Source organism: Centropristis striata, chromosome 24 (assembly GCF_030273125.1).
Source record: "Centropristis striata isolate RG_2023a ecotype Rhode Island chromosome 24, C.striata_1.0, whole genome shotgun sequence".
In the NCBI taxonomy this organism is placed as follows: domain Eukaryota; kingdom Metazoa; phylum Chordata; class Actinopteri; order Perciformes; family Serranidae; genus Centropristis; species Centropristis striata.
The window spans coordinates 13229786-13253511 of record NC_081540.1 but is presented as its reverse complement, the minus strand read 5'-3'; the positions used below and the strand labels follow the sequence as shown (position 1 = coordinate 13253511).

General features: G+C 41.1%; 1 protein-coding gene across 2 annotated transcripts; it reads right to left on the bottom strand.

The window, feature by feature from the left end:
* Window positions 1–454: 454 nt before the first annotated feature.
* On the bottom strand, window positions 455–22429 carry tmem198b (transmembrane protein 198b). 2 transcript variants are annotated; one of them, XM_059327886.1, is made up of 5 exons: window positions 22027–22429; window positions 5141–5411; window positions 4088–4669; window positions 3629–3828; window positions 455–3415 (listed from the first exon to the last, which is right to left on the bottom strand). In XM_059327886.1, the coding sequence occupies exons 2-5, from the start codon at window positions 5295–5297 to the stop codon at window positions 3266–3268; spliced, it is 1089 nt and encodes a 362-aa protein (XP_059183869.1). In that variant the 5' UTR covers window positions 5298–5411; window positions 22027–22429; the 3' UTR covers window positions 455–3265. The 2 variants fall into 2 exon arrangements, with proteins under 2 accessions (XP_059183869.1, XP_059183868.1); XM_059327885.1 differs by lacking the exon at window positions 22027–22429 and adding an exon at window positions 13578–13642.
* Window positions 22430–23726: the final 1297 nt, after the last annotated feature.

The following is a 23726-nucleotide window of genomic DNA, read 5'->3' as shown; positions in this document are numbered from 1 at the left end:
TTTTGCATCTCATTTTTTACCACAAAAAGTGTGCAGATGGATCCTAACCCAGATGAAAAATCCTGTTTTTTATTTTTTTTTAACCTTGCATTATGATTTCTCTTCTGGTTTCTTCCATACACAGCAGCTCCGGTCCTGTTCCTCAAGGTCAGAATCACTGTTTTTAGAAGCATTTATGAGGAGGAGGTGAACTGTATGTGCATGTGCTTATCAATAAAGGGATGCAGAAAGGAGAGATAAGAAGGAGAAGATGGAGGAGGAGATTAAAAGGAGATGAAGGGAGAGATAGAAGGAAAGAGAGAGAGAAGAGAGAGAAAGAGAGGAGGGGGCTGTTTTTCGCAGAGATAATCTCTTGTGACTTTCAAATACGATTTGCTAATAAAAGTAAAGTGGACGTTATGTTACAGCTGATTGATGTCTCCATGTCCTTGAGTTAAAAGACGACTCACACACATCGATGGTATACAGGCCCGTAGGAACACATGCTTTAATAATCATAGTCATAATTCAATTTTTTTTTTAAAAAGCATGGAGTTACTGGCCTACAGTGATGACATTGCACTCTCCTTTACAGAACGCCTCGAGAAATAAATAAATCAGTAAATAAATACATCCCACAGTGGAAAAAAAAATTAAATTAGATCCCTAAGAAAAGAAAAAAAACTGTTTAAATGAAATGACAAAATGGTAAACATAACAAAAGAAGTTAGTAAGTGCTGTGCTGTGTTTTATGTACAAATTTCACATTGATGCACATGAAGGGGTGGAGGGTGTTCGGTGGGAGCCAGAACGGAGTCCCGCAGGGCGGATCGGGGCGGAGGGGTGAGATCATGCATCTCCGTTTCCCACGGAGGAATAAAAACGTACCGTACACCACCACCCCCACACACACATTTGCTTGCTTCTCCTTAAAAAAAGGTAAAGACGATAACAAAGTATTCACATTTTCACTGGTGACAGAAATGTTATGTTATCCCGAATAAAGAAAATCAATGCACATGATGGAAGGAGTTGTTGGTCTAAGTACAAGTTGGTATGGCCACTAGTCCACTTTTTGTTTATCTGGAGTCTCTGAACCTTATTTACACTGGCATCTCAGCCTTTTCATTTAAATAAATAATTATCCTGGTAAATAATAGAAGATTTTTAGCTTTAGCTGGCTTTTAAACTGCTCTGATTTGTTTTTTCTTGATTTCTTTGCAGCACAAAACAGGAAAGACTTTTAACCCTCCATGGTACAATGTTGCCCTCAGGCAACATGCCCATTTTTGGCCTGTCAAATTTCTACAATGCATGTTTTTGAGTGATGTGATACTTTAAAAAAGAGGAAAGATCATAGGGAACCACTAGCAACGCTTTAATTTGTCACATGACCTCCAGGAGGCCATATTGAAACCCTATTTTGCAGACTTTTCCAAAGGAAACAGTTTTGCCATTTTGCGCCACAAAAAATCACTCAAAACATAATTTTCTGGCCCTTTTCCATCTGGAAAAAATATATATTCCTACTGATAGGTGAGTAAACCTTCATTTCTGATATTTTCATACACTTAGACTGTTCAAGACATTCATTTCAATGGTTGTTGGTTCAATAGTACAATGTTGCCTACAAGCAACATTCAGACAAGAAACCGGTTAAAAAAGTTCCTTTTATAATGTTTTTAAATTTAAAATGCTGTGTATTGTACCCTGTTGAAGCAACTGAATTTTTTACACGTTTATTAAATAAATGATGTTAAAATTATTTTTAAAAACTTTTCACTTGTGCACCGTTATGGTGCCTATGGGCAACATTGTCAAAACTTCCAAAAAAATAAATAAAAAGAATTATAAAATTTCTTCAGATTATGTCTATTTAGTCTATTTTAAGACAAAAAAACACTCCAAACTTTTTTTCCCCCACTCCACTCCAAACTTTTGCATCATAGTGCGTACCATAGAGGGTTAATCAGTGAATAACATCTTTCAGCTTTTTTTAATGGAATTGATGTTACGTCTCTGCTTAGCAGCATACATAACCTACGTGAACAGTTCTATTTCATTCTTACTGACAGTCATCCAGAATTCATAGAACCGTAGTTACATACGTAACTCTCGTTTGCACTGCAGGGATAAAACTCAGATTGTCAAATAATCGTGGATTGTGGTTTTCCCTCCAAAATCCTCAAAAAAAGGTGTTGTGTGAAATGTCAGATGAGGCGCCAGTGTAAAAGTCCTCCTCGTATATCCAGGCATCTGTGAAGACAACAAGCCAACTGGACTCCAACAGTATGTTTTACCCTGCTTGTTGTAGCTCCATGGCTACCCCCCTGAAAATCCTTCTATGATCACATTGAATGCAAAAACAAGCCATTAGTGGGAGATCTGCCAGTAACCCCCCTCCTGCTGCTGAATGTTCAGTCCACAGAGGGGCAAGGCACCCATCTTAACAGATTCCCCGGCCATCAGAGAGCAGTTTGACGCTTGAAGAAGTGTATCGTCCAGCACCAAGGGTGACGAGGGGTTTCCCTCCTTTAAACATTAAAGACGTCTCTCCTCATATCAAGGAGGATTTTTGCAGTCCAGATGGCACAGAGAGCGAATAGAAGATCCCGGTTTGCATTGAAGGGCCCTTACTTCCCTTTTTATAGATGATCTTTGTTGGACTCTAAAGACATCTACAGGCTGAGGAACTAGTAGCTTCTGCACCATCAGTTGAAAATCAGCGCCAGCGGTAGAAGCAGCACGCTGACCGAGGACGGAGTTGTATTATGATTATTCGTACGATGCCTGTGTTTGAACCTGAGGCGGGTTTGCACTGAAACTGTGATCCCTGATCTGGTTTGACTTGAGATGGTGACAAAAAGGCGGGGGCCGGGTACAGCAGGCTGCTTCGGGTTTCCGCGTCAACCCTTAAGATTGTAGCTGCAGTGTGTGTTTGTGTAAGTGCATGCATGCAATTGTGCATTGGAATCTATTGAAAGACAGTGAAAAGAGGTCAACCAACCCTCTGCACCACACTGACGGCTCCAAGGAGAGCTGCTTTGTAATTCAACATTTAATTAGTAAAAGGGTTAAACATGTTTTTGCATTTTGGGTAAATCCAGCCCTAAATATATTTTCTTCCTCATAGGCATGTGGCTAAACCCAGATTATGTTTAAACCCAGAATCTTTGCATTAAAACCCGGCGGTGGTTTGTTCTAGCACAGGTGTGATGACACCCAGGTGGGGTAGTGATTGCAGAGTCACGTGGTGTGTTTAGGCCTCTGGGAGGTGGCTCAGTGGTCAGACATGTAGTGAAGGTCCAGCAGCTCCAGTGAGGGGCGTCGTGGAGCCGCAGTCGTAGCCCACATCCACCACGGTGTGAGGTCGGCCCAGCCGGGTCGGGATGGGTTGCGCTTGCACCTGCCTTTCTCTGAAACTCTGGATGTAGCTCTGGACGGGGCAGAGAGACACTTTGTTTTAAAGATTAAGGAAAGACATGAATTAAAGTGAAAGAACAAAGAAAATGTTGATTGCCTCATGGATGGTGGCCAACAAAATCTATTCAACTGATACTTTGGCAAAAAATGTATAAAACAAAACCAATAGAACCAAACCAAAAAATCAGCAAATACAACAACAGGTGACAGAACATGAGTTCCTCACCGGCGAGAGGACGTCCGTGTCGTAGCGGCGGATCGGGTTGGGCTTGCGGCGGTAGGCGGGCTCAGTGTGAAGCTGCTTGGCCTGGTGTTGGTGGTGAGAGGAGCCGTGCTGCTGCTTCTTCTTCTTCTTGTTGCGATAGCGATCATCCCGCTGACGAATCCGCATCACCTGCATCCTCCTCTGCTGCCGGCTGATGATAACTGGGGAGGACAGAGAGAGGTCACTGAGGAGAAGCAGCCTTTCCCTTGTTATGCTCCACCAAAGTTAAAGACGGAAGTTAGCTAGCATATGCTAATAGCTTTGTACATTGATGTTTTAGCAGAAACACTAATAATTAGGGATGTATTTCGTTGAACAAGTGAAATTAAAAGTAGATTACACCTTCTGTTGTTGAAAAAGGGTATACCATTCATTTCTATACTAGAGATACCACTGACAAACAGCACACATGTTTCTCACCCTTGGTGTGGGAGTATCCCTCAGCGGTCACCTTCCACTGCACCATGACACCCAGCAGGGTGAGGGCAGGCCACACGCCCAGCACCACCCACGTCAGCCAGCACACGGGCTTTCCAGGCGCTGCTTTCATTCGCTCGTACATGTAGAGCACGAGGGCGAAGAGCTCCACGAAGTAGTCCAACGCCACGGTGATGACCGCGGCCCCAAACACCGCCGTGGACATCGTTGTAAAGAGGCGCTGCCACTGCAGGGTGAGCACGGCGAACAGCATGCCCAGGCCAAGCAGCACGCCCAGCGGCACCCAGACAGAGCGCGGCGGGCTGTCGGAAAGCTCCTCCATGCCCACCAGGGTGGCCACGGCAACCAGCAGGCCCAGCAGCAGGCCCACCATGAAGAGGCCCACGCTGCGAACCAGCATGGTGACCAGGCCGCAGAGCGTGCCGATGCCGAGGCCGATGCCCACCGAGGCCTCCACGCTCAGCTGGGTGTCCAGAACGCGCTCCTTGTAGCATAGCATGAAGATGACGACGGAGCCAAACATCAGGCCCGTCAGGAACATCACCGCTTTGAAGCAGCGATAGCCTGAAACAAGAAGAAACATGTGACACTGTGAACAGGCAGGAACGACTCGGCTTTTCCTTATTTCCTGTCATTGTTACAATGTCAGATGATCATACTAAAACTAGACGAGGTTTCAAATAATCTGTTTTTCCTACTCTCAGCTTGAACTGACGTCAGCTGGTGACAGATTTCTGTGTGTGGTCATCTGCTGCAGTGTTTACATGCAGCTACATGCTACATGCTACAAGCATAGTCTTTGCAGCTGTTGTTGATAATTTCTCCCAATTTCGGAGTAAATCCCTGTTGAAACTTGTTGGATGATGTAGTTTTTGGTTTAGAAGTGCTTGAACTCAGCAGCAGACGTGGCCAGCATGAGAAAAATATATATATTTTTTTACATTAAAGCGTGTAAACCTGTTCCATTAGAAACTTAATATACAAGTGTATGAACCTGAAATATTCATAGTCCCATACAGTGAAACCAGGACTCACCAAAGAAGCAGTAAATGATGCCGAAGAGACAGCACATGGAGCAGACGACACAGGGAACCACCTTGTAGCGGCCACCGATGTCCTGGCAGCCATCCAGCCGCCCGGGGCTCTGCTCCTGGTCAGGCTGGGCCAGCAGCATCTCCAGAGGGGTTGTCATGGTGGACGGGAGGAGAGGGGGGGAGGGGCAGAGGAGGTGAAGGAGGAGAGGTGATCAGGTGGGAGGCGAGGGATGGGGGAGGCTAGGGAGCGCCACACAGCCGCATGGTTTCACCTGCAGAGACAGGACAGAGAAGAGGGAACAAAGGGTTGGACAAACGAAAAGTATCACATTTATTATATGCTAATTTATGAACAGAAGCAGACTATGTGGACCCAACTAGGGCAGGTTTTATCAAAACACCATCATCATTTTCTGCAAACTCTAAAATGAACATTGCATTTCTGTAAATATCCAGAAAAGTAAATTTTTCATACAAAAACTGCAAGGTGATACATTTGGCGCATTCAAGATGCTCCAACTCCGACAAAGAGTTCCTGAATGCAGCACTATGAAAAGTGCTTGCACCTATAATAACAATAACGCCTTGTAAATGTTCTCGATCATCTATCTCCACCACGCTTTGGGCTGACTGGATATTCAGGAACCAAAGGGAAGAATTTGAACACTAAATGAGGTCTGTGTGATTTAATCTAATAGGCTAAAGCATGAAAAACCACCAGCATGATCCAAAGGATCAACACCACTGCCAGCAACCAAAAACCCTGTTACCCTGTTAACAAAGTGGCTTTCAAATCTGCAGCCGTGTTAAACAGATTTTGTTTTGTGCCCACACATACACAAAAGCACACACATACACACAGTTTGGCATCCCCCGATGGCGGAAACGGTGGATAATAATAGCTCAGATAACAGCGGGTGCTGGAGCTGGGTGGACGAGGGCAATCAAAGCTTCTCGCTCTCTCTGTGTTTGATCAGGAGGCATTTAAGGGGATGAGAAGCGGTGTCCTTCAAGCCATTTAGAGCACAAAGTAAACATATTTCTCTAATGTCATTCAGTCTCTTTTCTACGGTGGCCCTGAGAGCTCACAGCGCTGCAACTTAAGAAAACACATGCAAATATACAAAACACAAGCAAATTAAGAAAACAGCTTCATCAATTTGACAACACAAGCATTTAGAAAACATGCTGCAAAGACCACAACACAATAAGAAAACGCGCTGTAAATAGACCAGAACACAACAGAAGTGTTTCCAGAGGACACTTAAAAGTGATGCACACGTGTGGACTCGCTTGTGATATTATCAAGTTATTTCAAGATAATGATAATTTCTGGAAACACATGTGGTCTTTGCAGCGCGTTCTCTAAATGCTGCACTTGTGTTGTCAAATGGATGAAGATGTTTCCTCAATTTGCTTGTGTTTTGTGTATTTGTATGCGTTTTCTTAAGTTGTAGTTGCTGTGCACATCTCATCTGAAATATAAGAGAAGTCATGTGACAGAGCTGGGCTCCTCATAGCCCTGAAAGACCTTTGTGATGTGGTTTTGTTTAGAGCATTTCTATTATGAAGCACTATCACTCATACATTCATTATGACCCAAATAGAAGCTTTTACTGGTGATGCATAATGATATTGGTTTGTCATTTTTTCTGCAAATAAAGGCTTTAAAATGAAATATTGTCCAGAAATGAACATTTCTGCTTATTAGATGTTTTTTATGAGATAACTGCCAACAAAATGGGTGTAATAAATATGTCTGCAGTGTGAAGGTCTCTTTATTCAAGCCAAAGTGCATTGTGAAAGTAAGTGTTCAGCAGTTGCACAATGCACTTACTTTCACATGATCCCTGTGGACAGAGATTACATTATTTACTTGTTTGACAACTTGTGAATTAGGTCAGATTTACCCTGGTTTTGCTTAGGGGTGGGCGATATGGCCCTAAAAGATTATCACAATATTTCAGGGTATTTTTTGCAATAACGATATTCTTGACGATATTACAAAATACTGAAAAATATATAGAAAATATGTTTTTTTTTAGTCTGTATAAATAATTAAAACTAAAAATAAATTGAAATGTGACATTAGCCATTAGTCATTACGTCCATTATTTATACAGTCTATGATTATACAATATGCAAACAATGTATTACATTGTTAACCAAATATATAAATATGAATGATAACTGAGAAAATCAAAGAATAAATAGGAATAGAGTAAGTTGCTAAATTAAAAATAAATCAATTGCTGACTATTTGAAACATATAATGAAGCAACATTTTCTGCATTATATATTGTGTAAAAAAGTTTTCATAACAGCACATATCGGACAGCATATACACAGATAACAATAGGTCTTAGATCTGCCAATATCGGCCGATAATATCTGTCAACTGATATATCTGTCGGATTCTATTCCAAATACCCTTTAATCAAAACACATATTCAGGTCTGCACAGTGTGAGGGTTTCAGGCTTTACACTGAAATTTTGATTTGTTTTCTCCTTGACCAAATACAGAACTGGGATGCAGAAATCATGTTTTAATGTAAAAAGGGTGCTGTTGGGTCAGTAAGTGCATATAAAGTTAAATAAAACAAACTCTCTGTCTTTTAATCCTGTCCGCTTTCCTTCCCACGCCTCTTCCCACGCCACCTCCCTCCTCCCTCCTCCCTCTCTGGTTGTTTTCATTCTCCTCGTCTCGGGGTAAGTTCAGGTCGGATATTCATGAGTTCCCCATCCCTCGTCTACTTTCCTCTCTCCTCTGTTGTTTCCTTCTCCCTCACATCCTTCTTCCATAACTTTTCCCTCCTTACCTACATTTTCCGTCTCTTAATCATCCCCTTTCCTTTTTTTTTCTCATTGCTCTTCTCTCTCCGCCTCTAGTTAATTACCTCCCTGTGGGTCGAGTCTCAAAGGGGTGGAGGTTGAAACTGGTCTTGCAAGTTGAAGGAAGGCAGACAAGGTAAGTGCTAATATATATATATATATATATATATATATATATATATATATATATATATATATAGTAAGTGTTTGAAAATCTGTGTACAAACAGGCAAAGAACTACTAGAAACTGTTATTTTATTTCATAAAAACTGTCTTAAAACACCACAAATGTGAAAGTGTTGGCTTTTTCAAGGAAAAAAATACAAGTGCATGCACGTGAACTGCTGTTTCAATGTGTGTGTGAGTGAGTATGTGTGTGTGTATGTGTGTGTGTGTGTGTGTGTGTGTGTGTGTGTGAGTGAGTGTGTGTCAGTAGGAAGAGGCTGATGAAAAGTGCAATAAAGCCTCAAAAATGTCTTTAGAGCAACTCATGAAATACTGTGTGTATTCACTGAAATACACACATACATGCACAATCTTTCATCCCCATTTTCATCCAGACATGTCATATTAATAATCATCTTTGGGCGGAGGATTAGCAGGTCGTTGCCCAGTGACCTTCTGCGAGTGTAAGCATTAAGCCGTTTTGTCCCGCAGATCAAAAACGTGCAGTTTTTATGTTTGCAGACGGATCATCCTCTGGAAAAAAAAATGAAAAAATGAAAAAAGAGACACAGTGAGTAAAAATAAACGACAGAGGAGTTTCTTTTCCTGCTGTCCTGATCAGCTGCAGCAGCAGCAGCAACAATAACACAACGGCTCTGCTCCTCCCGCCCTGCTTCCTGTCTGTTGCCATGACGACGGAGGGATGCTGACAGACCAGCCGGCGGTCGGGCCGGTCCGACGCCTGACCAATGGAGGAGCAGCTTAAACTCCCATAGCAACAGCATGAGAGCCAATCAGTGGCCATGTCTGTTCCCTCTGAATGTGTTCGTATACGTGTGTGTGTGTGAGTGTGTGAGTCGGTGTTAAGCTGGCTCTGCTCCTCCTTTCAATAATAAACATTATTAATAATATATATATATATAGCAGTGTTTTTTCAAAAACATCTAAAGCCCCAAATTTAGTCCATAGTTTTTTAACAATTATACAACAACTTTTTTCTTAATCATTTGATTATTTTGTGTATGATTTACTCTAAAAGATGTGTGTATTTCTGATAAATTCCTACAAGTTACCATGATGTCTTCAAACTGCTTATTCTGTGTGTAAAAACACAGCTCAGCACTGAGTTTATGAAATAAAGAGAATTGTATTGGATATGTGGTCCAGATATGCAGCAACGCACAAACAAAGGCAAAGAACAGCTGGTATTGTTCATGTTCTGTGAGGAATAAATAGTTTGTTAGAAAATGTACACAATAGGGGTGTTTCCATTACAGTCAAATTCCTGGAATGAGGCGTGTCTCACTCGCTGAAACACCACTAATTTGAATGTGAGCCGTCCTGAGCTGTCTTTTGACAGGACTTTTTATGGCCCTGTTGAAGAGCAGGGCCGTTTTTCTCCCCTGAAAAAAGCCTTGTTGCTGATTGGATAGAACGCTAAGCAGGATGTGACGTAGTACTCGACACCACGATATGACGATCAGAGTAAAATTAACAAACGCAGAACACGACTGAATTATCAAGTCACACGAAATGACAATTAGTCGGTCCAAGATATACCAAGCTCTCCTCTGCAGTGTCACATTCTTCTTGTCTCCATGTAATAAAACACTTTTTATAAAATTTCGTTATACAGTGGGCAGGCAGATCTGTCTGCTGTGTTAAGAGACAACAAAAAAGTCTCTTCTCTTTCATCGTCTCAATCTAATATATTAAATTGCAGTTTAACTTGGTTCAAACTGTTTGTGGATCAGTCAATAAGACCCAGACACACTGACACAAATGTGCAGCCACATCCAGCGCTGACATCATCAGTCTGAACTCAGTGACAGCGGCTGAAAAAGAGACAAAGCCTTTCCATGAATAAAGAAAACGGTGTCTATTAATATAGAGTACACAGACGGTTCTGACCTACATGTTAGAGCAGCTAAAGGACTATACAATTCAGTCTTCCCTTCCCACATCAACAAATATAGAGAGATATTGGTTTCAGACATTATGCTGTTTGTCTTTGTGAGTTCAAGGTTGATGCATTCAAGTGCTTGCAGGAACTTTATGAGTCAGGTATGAAACAGAGATGCTTTCATGAGCTTGGCAGTGTCACATTCATATCCAAGAGATGTTGAGGTCATGGTTGTAAAAAAAAATCTCCCACCAAAATGATTATGTTAGCAGGATATACGTGTTGTTGAAAAATTGGCAGAGAAAAGTGGACAGTTCGAAGATGGAAATAGTGCAGTGACGCACCAGAACATCATTTCTGCAAAAAAAAATTAAGAGTATTTTCTGCTTCTGTGATTATGTTGTGCAAGATTGAAAAAAGAATTTAGTTTCCGCTGCATAACACAAGCAGAGGAGGAGACATGATTCATTTTGCATCCATGCATCTTAATGAGCTCCGTCCCAGACAGAGAGATGTCTGCAGAGGTAAACTGTGAGCCTTTGACTTTACTTTGCATTCACTCCGTTAGAAGACTCTGAATTCAATGTGTTTGATGTTATTTTCTGTCTCTTGATCATTTACCCAACACGCTCAGTGTTTTCTTTCTGTGCAAATGTACTCTTTTCACTTTTTGTTCCGTGCACAGAGGACTGTGTAGGTTTCACAACCCTGTGACTCATGAAATGTGTTCATGATGCATTCATTTAAAAACACCTTTGTTCCAATTTCTCCACTTCTGTTTGGTGTTGAAGGCTTCTCCACAGCCCCCGAGAAACAAACCCACCAAGCTGTGATTAAAGCTCTAAAACAGAAAGATTAATATATTTTACTGTTTTTTTTATCAACAAGCTTTTGTTGTGTGTGTGTCTGTGTGTTAATCCCCTCAGATGAGGGTCAGACACGAACAATGCTCTCTGACTGAACTTGTGTTATTTATTTAATTCAGCCAATAAGAAAGCAGAAACTCACGTGACCTCATCAGCATCTGTCCAGCCATATGTTTACTACGTTCAGCTACTTTACTCAGTGTGCATTAATCTGGTGCTCTTAAAACAAACAGTGAAAACTTTACATTCAACATGAGATAAACTGTTTTTTCTTCCACTTCACTGAACCAACGGCAGTACACTGAAGAGTCACCATTAGAGTCAATGTGCTGCAAAATGACCAAAGAAGAGTCTCCGAATGGTGTTACTAAAAAACTTCAAGAGACCATCTGCATCATGTTACAAGTGTCTCAACTGTTGATGTGTCACGCAACAGATTTCTCCAACATGAAAACAACCAACAACAACGACCCCGCGTGTGTCACAGTCTCGATGACGCCGAGAAACAGCAGGACGAGGAGTGAGGTGACACAACGGCATGACTGTCCCTGGACCTGCTGCTGCCAGAGGATCCAGAAAGTCCATCAGACTTTCATTTTCAAAACAGAACACTGAAACAGAACGGGAACAAATAGTTCATCTAATCACAACAATGAGAGACAACAGCAACACAACCCTAACCCTGTCTCTGAATCACATCTGTACATCATTAGGGTTGTCACGATACTAAGATTTTCAACTCGATACCGATTCTCAGGACAATATTCGATACTCGATACCATTTTCGATACCACCAGGATAAAAACAAAGACCCCAAAATTTAACAGAAATATTTTTATTAACAAGAAAAATGCAACATGTAAAAATGAACAGAACCACTGGTTTAATAGTTAAACAGTTCAAAAAGAAACCGCAACTATGATAACAAGCTTCAGATACTCAATACTTTTGAAATGAGTATTGTATCCGGATACAACGTTTTAGTATTGATACTTTTTTGAGTATCGATACTTTTGACAACCCTAGTGCACAGTCACTTATGTTCACTACACATATCGCGCCGCCATTACATATTGTCTTCATCAGAGACATTCAGAGAGGTATGTTTCATCATGAAACACTGTTGTTCCTCCTGAATCCTCACAAACAAACACTGATATTGTATCTATGTAAGCCAGCAGCTGAGCTCATGAGCTCCTTTGGCAGAGACAAACATGTCGTCATGAAATTAGGCTTCGTTTTATCTGATGGGGGTTTAAAGCACATGGGCAAAAACTGTGAGCATGAGCAGAAACGGTGAAAGCATTCAGAGGAAGGAAGAGAAAGAAAGAGAAACTGCCAGTGGCCTTCCCACCATGTTGTGTTACATAACTGCCTCATAATGCATTACTCACTGCTCCTCACCACATCTATTTGCATTGGCAACGATTCCCCATGCTTCAAAACCAAAAACAAACAAAAAACATGAATTATACGTGGAAAGAACTGCTCATATTCATAAAAAAACATTGTTCTTTTAGACATCTTTTGTTTTCACTGCAAGATTAAAATGTTAAATTATTGATTAATCTTCATTAACAAGCAACCCTACCTACAACCAATCAGAGCAACGTAGCGTGGCATGGTGCTGAGGGACACATGCAGGTTGGGGCAGTGCTTGGTCTGTTTTTAGAGCAGGACAAATTTCTCGAATTACAGGTAAACGGTCATTAAAATATCTTTCTGAAAACATTTGAAGAGAAAAATTGGCAACACAGTCATGAAACATATTTGATCAGCGCTGCCTAGTTTGATCTGAGTTTTGTAAATTGCACCAGATGCCCTATTATAGGGCTGGGCGATATATCGATATATTTTTGAATGTGATATGGAATTGGACCATATCGCATATATTTATATTGTTCATTTTTCTTTTATATATAAATGCTGCCCTCACTTGCGTTTGTCATATTTAGTTCTTTTGTAATGTTCGTTATTATTTTCTCATATAAATATATTTATTTCGGAAAAAGATTGGCCTATTTTATTTCATAGGCTATTTTTATTTAAGATTTTTTATTTAAATGTGCACTTTATGGAGTTTTGATTTGAAAAAAAGGTACTCCTGTTGTTATACAGTATTTATGTTCACTGAAATAAACAGTTTCAATAAAACTACTTGTGACATGTGATATCTGTCTTTGACTTTGACTGAACATTTGCTCTGACTTTGCGATAAAAATATCGGGATATATATCGTATATCAATATTCAGCCTTAATATATCGGGATATGACTTTTGGTCCATATCGCCCAGCCCTATCCCATCAAACTGCCTAATTTGAGATAAAGAGTTGTAATCAGCAAACCGAAGCAGCCAGAAATCAGTCTGAATGGGAGAGTGACCGGACTCATCTGCCAGAGCAAATAAAACATGAGCACAGCAGATTCGACTGGTTTCCACAATAATGAATTATCACTTTAGATAAAAACAGACATTTTCACATAAATTGATTTGAAAAAACACCTGTGCAAAAAAAATCTTAGAGGAAGCATGAGTCAATGATGATGCTCAATGAAAACAAATATGCGATAATCATAATAGTGAAGTATTGTTAAGCTCTACATCTCCTCAGCATCAGCAACAAGAGTACAACCTGATCAGGAAATCTGCTCCTCTCTCCATTGCTGACCTGAGAAATGTGCCGGTCTGACCGAAGCTGTAACATGTCCTCATTCAGAAAGCTCTCGTCCCTCTCCACGATGTCTGGATGCCGGTAGCGTAATGAGAAAATGAGCCGGAGCACATGACGCAGAGAGACCTCTCTCTGTCTCTCAGCGTTGTTCACGAGCCGTCCAAGGTAACAGGCTGGTGGGTGAGCTGCCAGAAACAGGCCTGTTCATGATGAGCTCAGAGCGAGCTGCCAGCGTCCCACCGCTTGCAGCGGAACACCGAGTGTGTCACCGGTTTTCATGTCAGCTTCGGGGGAACAGAGAGGTTGCTGTCGTCAATCATCCTGCCGATAACCTGGCACGCCAACCGACCTCCACTCTGCACATGTCAATCAATACGAGCCGGGGATGTGGTGGGAACGTGACTGTTGGTGGCAGGATCACGGCATGTGTTTTTGTATGGCGTTTGTGTGTCAGCACGTGCTCAAGAGGCAGGTCAGATGGGTCGGGACATGACAGAACAGCCCCAACAACAACAGCAGACACAGGGCTGAAGACATGACAGAGGAGCTCTGCTTTCCAGGGAACAATGGAAATTCCTCAAAGTGAAGTTCACCCAGTTTTTACTTAAATCTAACTCTAACTGGTGCAGTTTATGGTTTCCGTTTACAAAAACACTTTGGGCCGGAAACTAGAGTCTTAAAAGTGCAGGAGCAAACATGTGGTGGTGCAGGGACAAAAGAATTGAACATAAGCTCCACACGTCTGAACGACAGTCAAAATGAAACCAAAGAAGATTGTTAGTTCTCTGGAAAGGTAAAACTTTATCCGAGGTGAGTCACGACATTACAGAACAAGAACAACATTACGTGACTTGTGCAGATGAATGCTATTTGCAGCAGTCGATGGCTCTCACCCACAAACACCCGCACAACTGCGGGAATCAGGCACGACCGCCGGCGCCAAGAGGCCGAGGCGTTCTCACACCTCCTCAGACACTCACTGAGCAGGTTACATAAGGCTGGGAGTGAGTCTGCTGCTGTCATCCCCTCTGATTGGACAGAATGTGGAGAATCTGCTCATGGGGAAGTGGTGAGAAGAGGAGGAGGACACTGAGGTCTTTGTCCATGTTAGACTCTGTTTTTACCTCAACACTGCGCTTAACATGTGGCTTGTGACGAATTCTATTAGTTGAGAAACTGTCACACTAGAATTACTGCCTCTGCAAACCAGTTTACAACCTGTTTGTCAACACTCATATGTATCCATGACAGCAGACGATGCTTCAAATATGGATGATGCTGGAAAAAAAAAATACAAATTCTAAAATGTGGATGCTTCACAAACCGTCTTCAACCTGGTATTTCATAAGATCTACACAATCACTCAAGATTGGTGTCAACAATTCAGTATCTGATAGAAGGTCCCCCCTTCTGTCCCTAAAATTTAAGATTAATATTAATTACTTTATTAATCCCACAATGGGGAATGTCAACCTCTGCATTTAACCCATTCTTTTTTACACAGAAGTGAACACACCATGCAAGGAGCAATGGGCAGCACATTACTGCGCCTGTGGAGCTGTGCAGGGGGGTTAGGTGCCTTGCTCAAGGGCACTTCGGTCCTTGACCTCTCAGTACTGGGATTCGAACCAGCGACTCTCCAGTTACAAGCCCGATTCCTAACCTCTAGGCCACGGACTGCCCAATCAGTCGATTAACGGCTAGTTTTTGCAGAATATTATGATGTCACAGTGAAGTTGACCTTTTGAATATAAAAAGTGTCATCACTACAGCATTCTCTACCACATCCCCTCCACCAACCTTCAAAAACTACAATATGTCCAAAATTCAGCTGCCCGATTGCTCACCCACTCCCCACATCACACCGAATCCACTTCAAGATCCTGCTCATCACCTACAAAGCCTCAATAACCTGCTCCCCCCATACCTCACAGACCTCCTCCAACGTCACTCCCTCACCCGCAACCTCAGATCTTCAGATGCCAACCTACTGACCCCCATCACCAGGACCAAGCACGGCACCATTGGCGACAGAGCCTCTCCACTGCTGCCCCGACCCTCTGGAACTCCTCCCTACTCACATCCGCAATTCAGACTTACTCCACGCCATCAAAACCAACTCAAAACCCACCTTTGCAAAATATCCTACAATACCTGAACTCATTATCTCTCATCTCTGTTTATTTTTTATTTTTTCTGCGTTTTGTGTTTGTGTGGGTCTTAATTCTGTTATGTTAAGCGACTTTGAGTACCTTTTAAAAGTACTATAAAAATCTAATGTATTATTATTATAATTACTACCACACAGTTTTATCCCATTAGAAATGTGTGTGAAATTTGGTCCTAATTAGTGTAAAATTATTGCGTTAAGGCTTAAAATGTATTTTATACTCTTGACCTTTTACTTTCAAAATCTATTAAATTCATCTTTGAGTCCAAGCAGGCTTTTGTGCCAAATTTGAAGAAATTCCCTCCAGTCGTTCCTGAGATATCACGTTCACAAGAATGTGACGGACAGACAACACAAACCCAATCACAAGATGCGACACATAAAAAAAGGTTTACAATGATATAAAACAGCAAATCTTCACATTTGAGAAGTTGAAAGCAGAGTGTATTTGGCCTTTATTTAATAAATTACATATTTGTTGATTAGGGTGAATACCAATAATTATATCTACATTAAGCAACATTTTGTTGAAAATCTACAGTTTTTTTAACATGTGCAGGTTACATATAGCTTTAATTATTAGGTCTCTGCAGTTTATTGGCTAGCTCTCAGATAAAGTGATCAGTGAACTCATCAGAAAATCAGCACTGAAACGTGGATGCAAAGCTGTCGAGCAAAAAAATTACCATGGCACAACTTTTGCTGCAAAAAATCCAAAATTATCTGGCAATGCACTGCCAATTTGCACGTACAAATTTCTGATAGACATGAGCAGTGAGACTCAGCTGTTTGAAAGTTGTAAAAGTCTTCCTCGCAGTGTTAAATTAAAGTAGAGCAGCCAAGATATACTAACTTTCAGTTTCTATAATGGCTCAAGCTTCAGAACCACTGTATCCTACATTTCCCATGATGCAACTCGACAGGGTCTTTCATTAGAGCATTCTAACAGGGTATATTTCAGACTGTAGCTCTCTCCAGAACAAAAAAGATGTTACATAACAGCTTAAAAGCAGTACTGAACTCCACAATTTCAAGTGAAATACTTGTAGAAGTATTACTGAATAATAAAGTTACGAAACTTCTAAAAAGAACTAAATGTTAAAACCAATCCATACAATATATATTTAACATTTTCAACTTCTTTGTGATATGCCAAATAGTTTGACTGGACCAGGATGAAGGGTGAAAAGCGGTTTAATGGTCCTCACGCTGATCACTTGACATTAGTCTCAGCTGCCACTGATAATCCTCGTGTTCACCACAGACACAAAGATAATGAGATTCGACTGAATGTTGTGCAGCCAGAGGCGAGGTCAGGATTAACAGCAGGCCTTTAATAATCAATCAACTAACACTTTCTGTTTTTTCTGACCATCAGTTCTCACCTGCAGGTTCCACTCAGGTGACATCAGACCTGCAGCAGCATGTCTGAATACATCCTTACATAATTTGCACCCCCCTGTGTTTGATAGTGTCTTAATCCTGCTGCTCAGTATGACCGAACAGCCCCCGACCAGCTCCGCTGTCTCCCCGAGGGAGCCGCTCAGGAATATCAATGATGTTTGTTCCCATGAAGGAGAAACTAAACGCTGGGTTAGAGCTGCAACGCAGTAACAAGAAACAGCTGCTTGAGAATAGAAAAAAAATCAGCTCAGCTTTCTTTTTTGGAGGTGCGATATCAGGAAATCTGTGAGATTTTACACCAAAGGTTCAAAAGAGGAAAAAAAGACGACGAGTGCTGTTTATTTTCAACAGACTTCACGAGTGAACTGGAGTCTGGGGGAGAGATTCTCCCCTTCCTGTCAGCAGAGATTAATGTTGGCCAATTGAAAGCATTTCTCCCTCTCCATCTGTCGCAGCTTCATTCTGTGATTTAGGAGGACAAAACAGCTCTTTTTTCCCCCAACTGTACATTGGTCTGAAAACAGGAAAAAAAATCTATCCTGTGCATATACAACAGCAGCATTCTCCTTGCAGATAAGACAGAAAACAGCTAAGTGCTGTTGGTCCAAAAGTTGCATTCAGTGCAGCTTACTTTGCTCAATGTGAAATAAAAAAAAGCCCATTTTAATTAGAGCTGGATCAATACGTCAATCAAAATGGAAAGAATCAGCAACGATTGTAAAAAATAAATAAATAAATAAGAGACCACTCTGATAAGAAGTTGAGAGTTTTAATTTCTTTAATTTTTAGACCTCGTTTGAGAGAATGTGTCAAAGCTGAAGACAGGAAACCAATCTATCATCCAAACAGCAACCTCAGAGCCATTCACCATTATAAAGACGGCTGTTTTATTGATTGGATTCAACTCACAGACATGTGAATTACCCATGATCCTCTGTGCTCACCCTTAAATGTCACCTCCAATAAGTGGCAGCTCGTGTGATCACACAACAGGAGGGTGGAACCCAATTATTTCTAGCTTCAGTGCTTCAGCCAAAGAGAATAATGAACCGCTGAGTGGAGAGCGGCAGCACAAGTTCCAGCACTTCTAGTTCCTTTTCTGCAGCTGAAAGAATATTGTTTGACCTGGCAAAGGTCATATGATGAGCTAAACATTAAAGATGAAGCTTCTTTTATCACTTTAACTTAAACGGTACTTTTATTTGTACCCACGGCTGATACTGTCTAGGTAGGTGCTAGAAGCTACCCTGAAATTTAGACCTAATTCTCACATAGAGCTGGGTGATATATCGATATTAAAAAATATATCAATATATTTTTAAATGTGATATGGAATTAGACCTTATCGCATACATCGTTATAGTTCTTTTTTTTTCTTTCTTTATATATAAATGCTGCCCTTACTAGGGTTTGTCATATTTAGTTATTTTGTAATGTTCATTATTCTTTTCTCATATAAATATATTTATTTCAGAAAAAGATTGGCCTATTTTATTTCATAGGCTATTTTTATTTAAGATATTTTTTTATTTAAATGTGCACTTTATGGAGCTTTGATTAAAAAAAAAAAGGTACTCCTGTTATACAGTATTTATGTTCACTTAAATAAACGGTTTCAATAAAACTACTTGTGACTTGTCATATTTTACTTTGACTGAACATTTGCTCTCACTTTGCGATAAGAATATGGGGATGTATATCATATATCGAAATTCAGCCTAAATAAATTCGGAATATGACTTTTGGTCCATATCGCCCAGCCCTACTTTCACAAAAATTAAATGATCAAGGAGCAGAAACGAGCAGTTTTTTCCAGTCTGCCTCTCTGCACCTGTCAGCTTCCACATCCAGCTGTAATACTGTGAACATCTGGCCCTCAGCAGCCTGCAGGCCTCAGCTCACTGCTCAGATCTGTACACTAATTAGCCCATGTTGGTGCACCTATCATCACTGCTTGACCCTGAACGCCTCGTGGGAAACTCTGACAGAGACTGCTTCCTGCAGGTTCTCAGAGCAGACAAGAGAAAAGGCAACATGGGAGAAAGGCACCTGTTAGTTCTGAGGTCACAATGACGCTGCAGCAGCCGGACTCAGACAGACAGGAGGGGTGAGGAGGAGGAGGAGGAGGAGGAGGAGGAGGAGGAGGAGGAGGAGGAGGAGGAGGAGGAGGAGGAGTAGGAGGAGGGGAGACGAGGTGAGGGAGGAAGCAAGCAGCGCCACGCCGGAGATGTTGACCCACAAGCGGATCTGAAGCGACGTGTTGTGGCATTTTTATTCCCCCGGCAGGCTGCAGAGCCCGGCCGTGCCGTCTGACTGCACAGATAAGACGTGCAGTGAATACACGACGAGCCAGCTGAAGGTCTGCAGGGGTTTGTCAGCGTCTGCACATCCTCTCGCTGTTTCAGAACTTCCGTCTGTCAAGCTCAAAAACACGTCACAAGTTATGTTTTTTTAGATTAAATGATGTCTTTCACTTTGTCTGCTTCAGTTGGCAATGTCCTACATTTTTCCAGAATGCCTTTCAGTGACCTCCAGGGAGCATGAATCCAGTCAACTTGCACTGAGTTATAGATGAAGGGACAAAAGTTGGAGTTATATAGTTTAGGCTGAGGTTAAAGTTAGTGTCTCCCAGTGTTATCCAGTTTTAAGACACATTTTGGAGCTAGATTTTGTACATTTTGGTGGTTTTTAACTGAATGAAGGATTTTAGTCATCAGACTTCTGGATCTTCAGTTATCAGAAAAACAAGCTGAGAAAACGTTAGCAGCAGCTCGGCTCGCTGCCCCTCCAGGACATTCTGTGTCCACCAAACACCATTAAAGAAACACTGATTTTTAACGTCAAGAGGAGACCTTTGTAGATCTAGTAAATACCTCCTGAACACTGACGAACACTGACTGATGATTATGACTGATGATTAAACTGTGATGGTGATAAGGATAAGAACTCCGTGATTCGATGCTACTTCACAACGTCTCCAAACCCAGTCTTTAGTTTTGATTGAGAGACCCCTAGCTGCAGGAAATATGCTGATATATTGTGCATATTGTCATATTAGTAAGTAAGTAAATAAGTTGGGAAATGTGGGCTGCAGCGTTTCTGTACTTTGAGCTATACTAGCGTCTAAAAGTCAAGATCAGGCAGCAACCTCCCAGTCTGAGCAGTGAAGCAAACGCAGAAGTGCCTTAAACCTGCAATCTTTCAAAAGTCCAGGAGGGGTCGCCAACAGCAGTTGCTAGAGAAGTCCGGTCCTATCTATCTCAACACAAAATGAGACGACTTCTCACTTGATTTATTACCCGAGACAAAATTCTCGTGGCAGCATTATGGTATCAATCTCTGGTTTTAAGTCTTCTTCAAGAGAATATGATGTAAATAGTGTAAATAATGGTCACATTTAGAAGAAAACAGGATAAAGCAGGCTATGATTTGGGCTGTGGCTACCTTTGATTGACAGGTCGCTATTTAGGGCTGTTTACATCTCAGAACTTTGACCCTTTCACCGTTTTTTTTCAGTTCATGAAAGTTTATTTTAACGTTTTGTTCATTTAAAAATCTCTTGTTCAGCGTAAGGTTGTACTAGAAGACACTCAAAGAGTCATCGGTTCATTTTTCCGGTAAGTAATGTACATTTTCTTTTAGCGTTAAGAGAAAGTCTCTCTCCCAGTTTCTAAAAACAAAGATGTTGATGGAGTAAAAGCAAGATGGCGACAGCCGTAACGCAGAACTCGATGCTTCTGGACAAACGGCCAGTCCAAAAACCAACGAGTGTCGTCATGGTGACTACGTCCATTATTTTATATACAGTCTATGGTCATGATATCTCAGTCTGAGATGCTCGTCCATTGTTTTTCTAATACGTCTCCAGCAGGTCCCTCAACTTTATGGTCTCTACTGAAACACGCTTGTGAGCTTTCAGAAAATGTCCATTTATAAAGTTGTAAACACACCAGAGATGAAGACATCATCTAACTCTGACCAGGTGATTAAAATAAACATAAAAACCAAAAGTCAACAAAATTAACCCAGAAATGCATCATCTATCCATCACACACACACACACACACACACACACACACACGCACACACAGGATTACGTGAGCAACTTGAAGGTCAGTACTGCAAGAAAACCACAATAAAGCCCAATTCCCCCATCATCCTCTCACTGTCCCCACTTCAATTTAGTAAAAGCTGAAATCAAAACTCATCATAGAGGAAAGGGCCCCTGGGTGTCTCCAACCTCCAAAGCCGCTCAAACATTTCCAGGAACCAAAAATAGAAACACATTAAAAGCCAACGACTCCAGGTTCATCCAGGGACTTTTATACTTATCTAAGATATTGAGATGTAATGGAGAGGAATGTGTGACACTTATGGATGCATCACTTGGAGTGAGCAGCTTATCCGGAACAAAACTGAATCATCAGAAAAAACATATGACTTTAATAATTCCTCCTGCACTGCATCATCAAGAGGTTAAACCTCCCACTGATATGAAAACTGCTCCTTAGTTTGTTTAAGACCCCTTCAGGGACATCTAGGTGAGATTGAACTCCAGACACAGGCCTATAAACAAAAAAACTCTCCGGTAAACACACCATCTATTCATCCATTCATCTGCTATAATGAAAAGCATTTGAGTCTGACGGGATGATGGAGCCTGACATCAGCATCCATCACACGAAGCCAGCTGACCTCAATTAAACGTTGCTACATTCAACACAATGCTGTTGCGTTCAGGAGCTCCCCTTCTGTCAAATTTACATGGAAAAACCCTCTTAGATCATGATGTTTGACAGCAGGTGTGTGCGTGTGTGTGTGAGAGAGAGATAGACAAAAGAGACGCACCGTGCGCGTTAATCGGCCACTCACCATCATCCCCGACAGGTTGACGCGCCTCGTCCGCGTTCACATGATGGCAAATGGAGCCTCCTGAGCCCGAAACACTGACCATTTTCACCGTTTTCTTCCCCGACTTGGGTGTATTCCCGTCGGTGTGGAGGTCTGTCTCTCCCCGGCAGCCTGCAGGGCGGTGGATCTCCGACCGGACTAGTCCTCCATGGGGGAAAAAAACGCACGTAAACCGGGCCAAAATGAGCAGGAACCCGGGTTACATGACGGATAAAAACTATGTGTGCAAATTAGAAATAAAGTGTCGGACCATCCAGGCTCCTGTGGAGATGGATGGAGGATATTGAGCCTCTCACGGCGCGTTGGGGGAAGAAGGTGGCCTCCGCTGCAAAAAATGACGAGTCCACACTTGTCACGGCCTGCATCACATTGACTGATTATGTTGGGAGGAAAATATAAGTCAGGAAATTCCGCAGCGGCTCCTGGAGGCTGAGCTTTTTAATGCATCCACAAATACCAACAAATTACATAGTTATAGTCTTTCTCACAGGTGTTATAGGCTATTTTTTTTTTACATCTTTACAGCCCTACAAAGCCTAACTGCAGTAACTACATTTTTGGGGTGAAATTAAATTGTAATTAAAAATGAACTCCATAATGTCTGGTTTATCTTGTGACAAAGTTTAGATTTCAATTTTGCTTTATTTCAGAGAAATAATTATATAAAAATTGCAGTAACTACAAAATCCAACTCAAAACCAAAGCAGACCACAGTAAGTTCACTTACCACGGTCAGATTTGGATGTATATATATAAATATATATATATATATATATAAATACCACGGTCCGAATTGGATAGCCTATATATATAAATACCACGGTCCGAATTGGATATTATTTATTAAAGTTTATTTGATAGGGAAATTATTATCAAGATAGTGATCAAGTTAAAAAGTGAGAAATATAACATTACTTTATGATATTAAGTGTAAAATACACACATCTTTGAATTTGATAAACACTTTTAAATAGACTTCTAACAAAATCAATTTGAAAATGTTTATTCACTGGAAACAAAATATAAAAGCTGAAAGGACAACAACATTGTAGTTACTGCACTCTGTGTATTACTATTAGAACCTTTTACGGCAAAACCAGAGTGCATTAGCCTAACTACATTTTGGGGGCAAAGATCAAATAAATCATCATGATTTTTTTGCATAAAAATGACATTAATAAAGGTAGAAATAAGTCCCATATCACTTATCTACATAAAACCAATTTGGCTGGACAGTTAAAAAATGTTTTAAAAAAACGTTAAAGCAGGGTTTTTCTCAGTTTTACCCTCTGCGTAGTTATTGCAGTTAGGCTTTGTCAGTATCATACAACACATTTTTTTAAAAACTTATTCTATGCCCATATTACATTTCTCGTCCCTTCTCTGCCTCTTTAAAATGCCTGAGAAGGCCGTGCATGAACTCTACTGTACTTCCACTCGTACTTTCTACTTTGTAAATGTTAATGTAAAATAAAATTCACTACATTAGAATTTCAATCTTTTGCAGCGCGCGCGGCAGCCGCACGACGTCCTGACGCAGAGAGATTAGATGAGCGGCGTCAAGTTGCTCCGAGTTAGGACCACAGGAAGTGTGTTTATCACACCTTCAAAATAAACATGACACATTATGCGAATATGTGTATCGGAATGTATGTATGCAT

Bases quoted from the DNA above. Each gene is read 5' to 3' on its own strand.
- tmem198b (XM_059327886.1), bottom strand. From the start codon at position 5,297: ATGACAACCCCTCTGGAGATGCTGCTGGCCCAGCCTGACCAGGAGCAG. The intron at 3,829-4,087 runs GTGAGAAACATG...TGTCCTCCCCAG, and splicing joins GGGATACTCCCACACCAAGG to TTATCATCAGCCGGCAGCAG. The intron at 3,416-3,628 runs GTGAGGAACTCA...TGCCCCGTCCAG, and splicing joins ACACGGACGTCCTCTCGCCG to AGCTACATCCAGAGTTTCAG.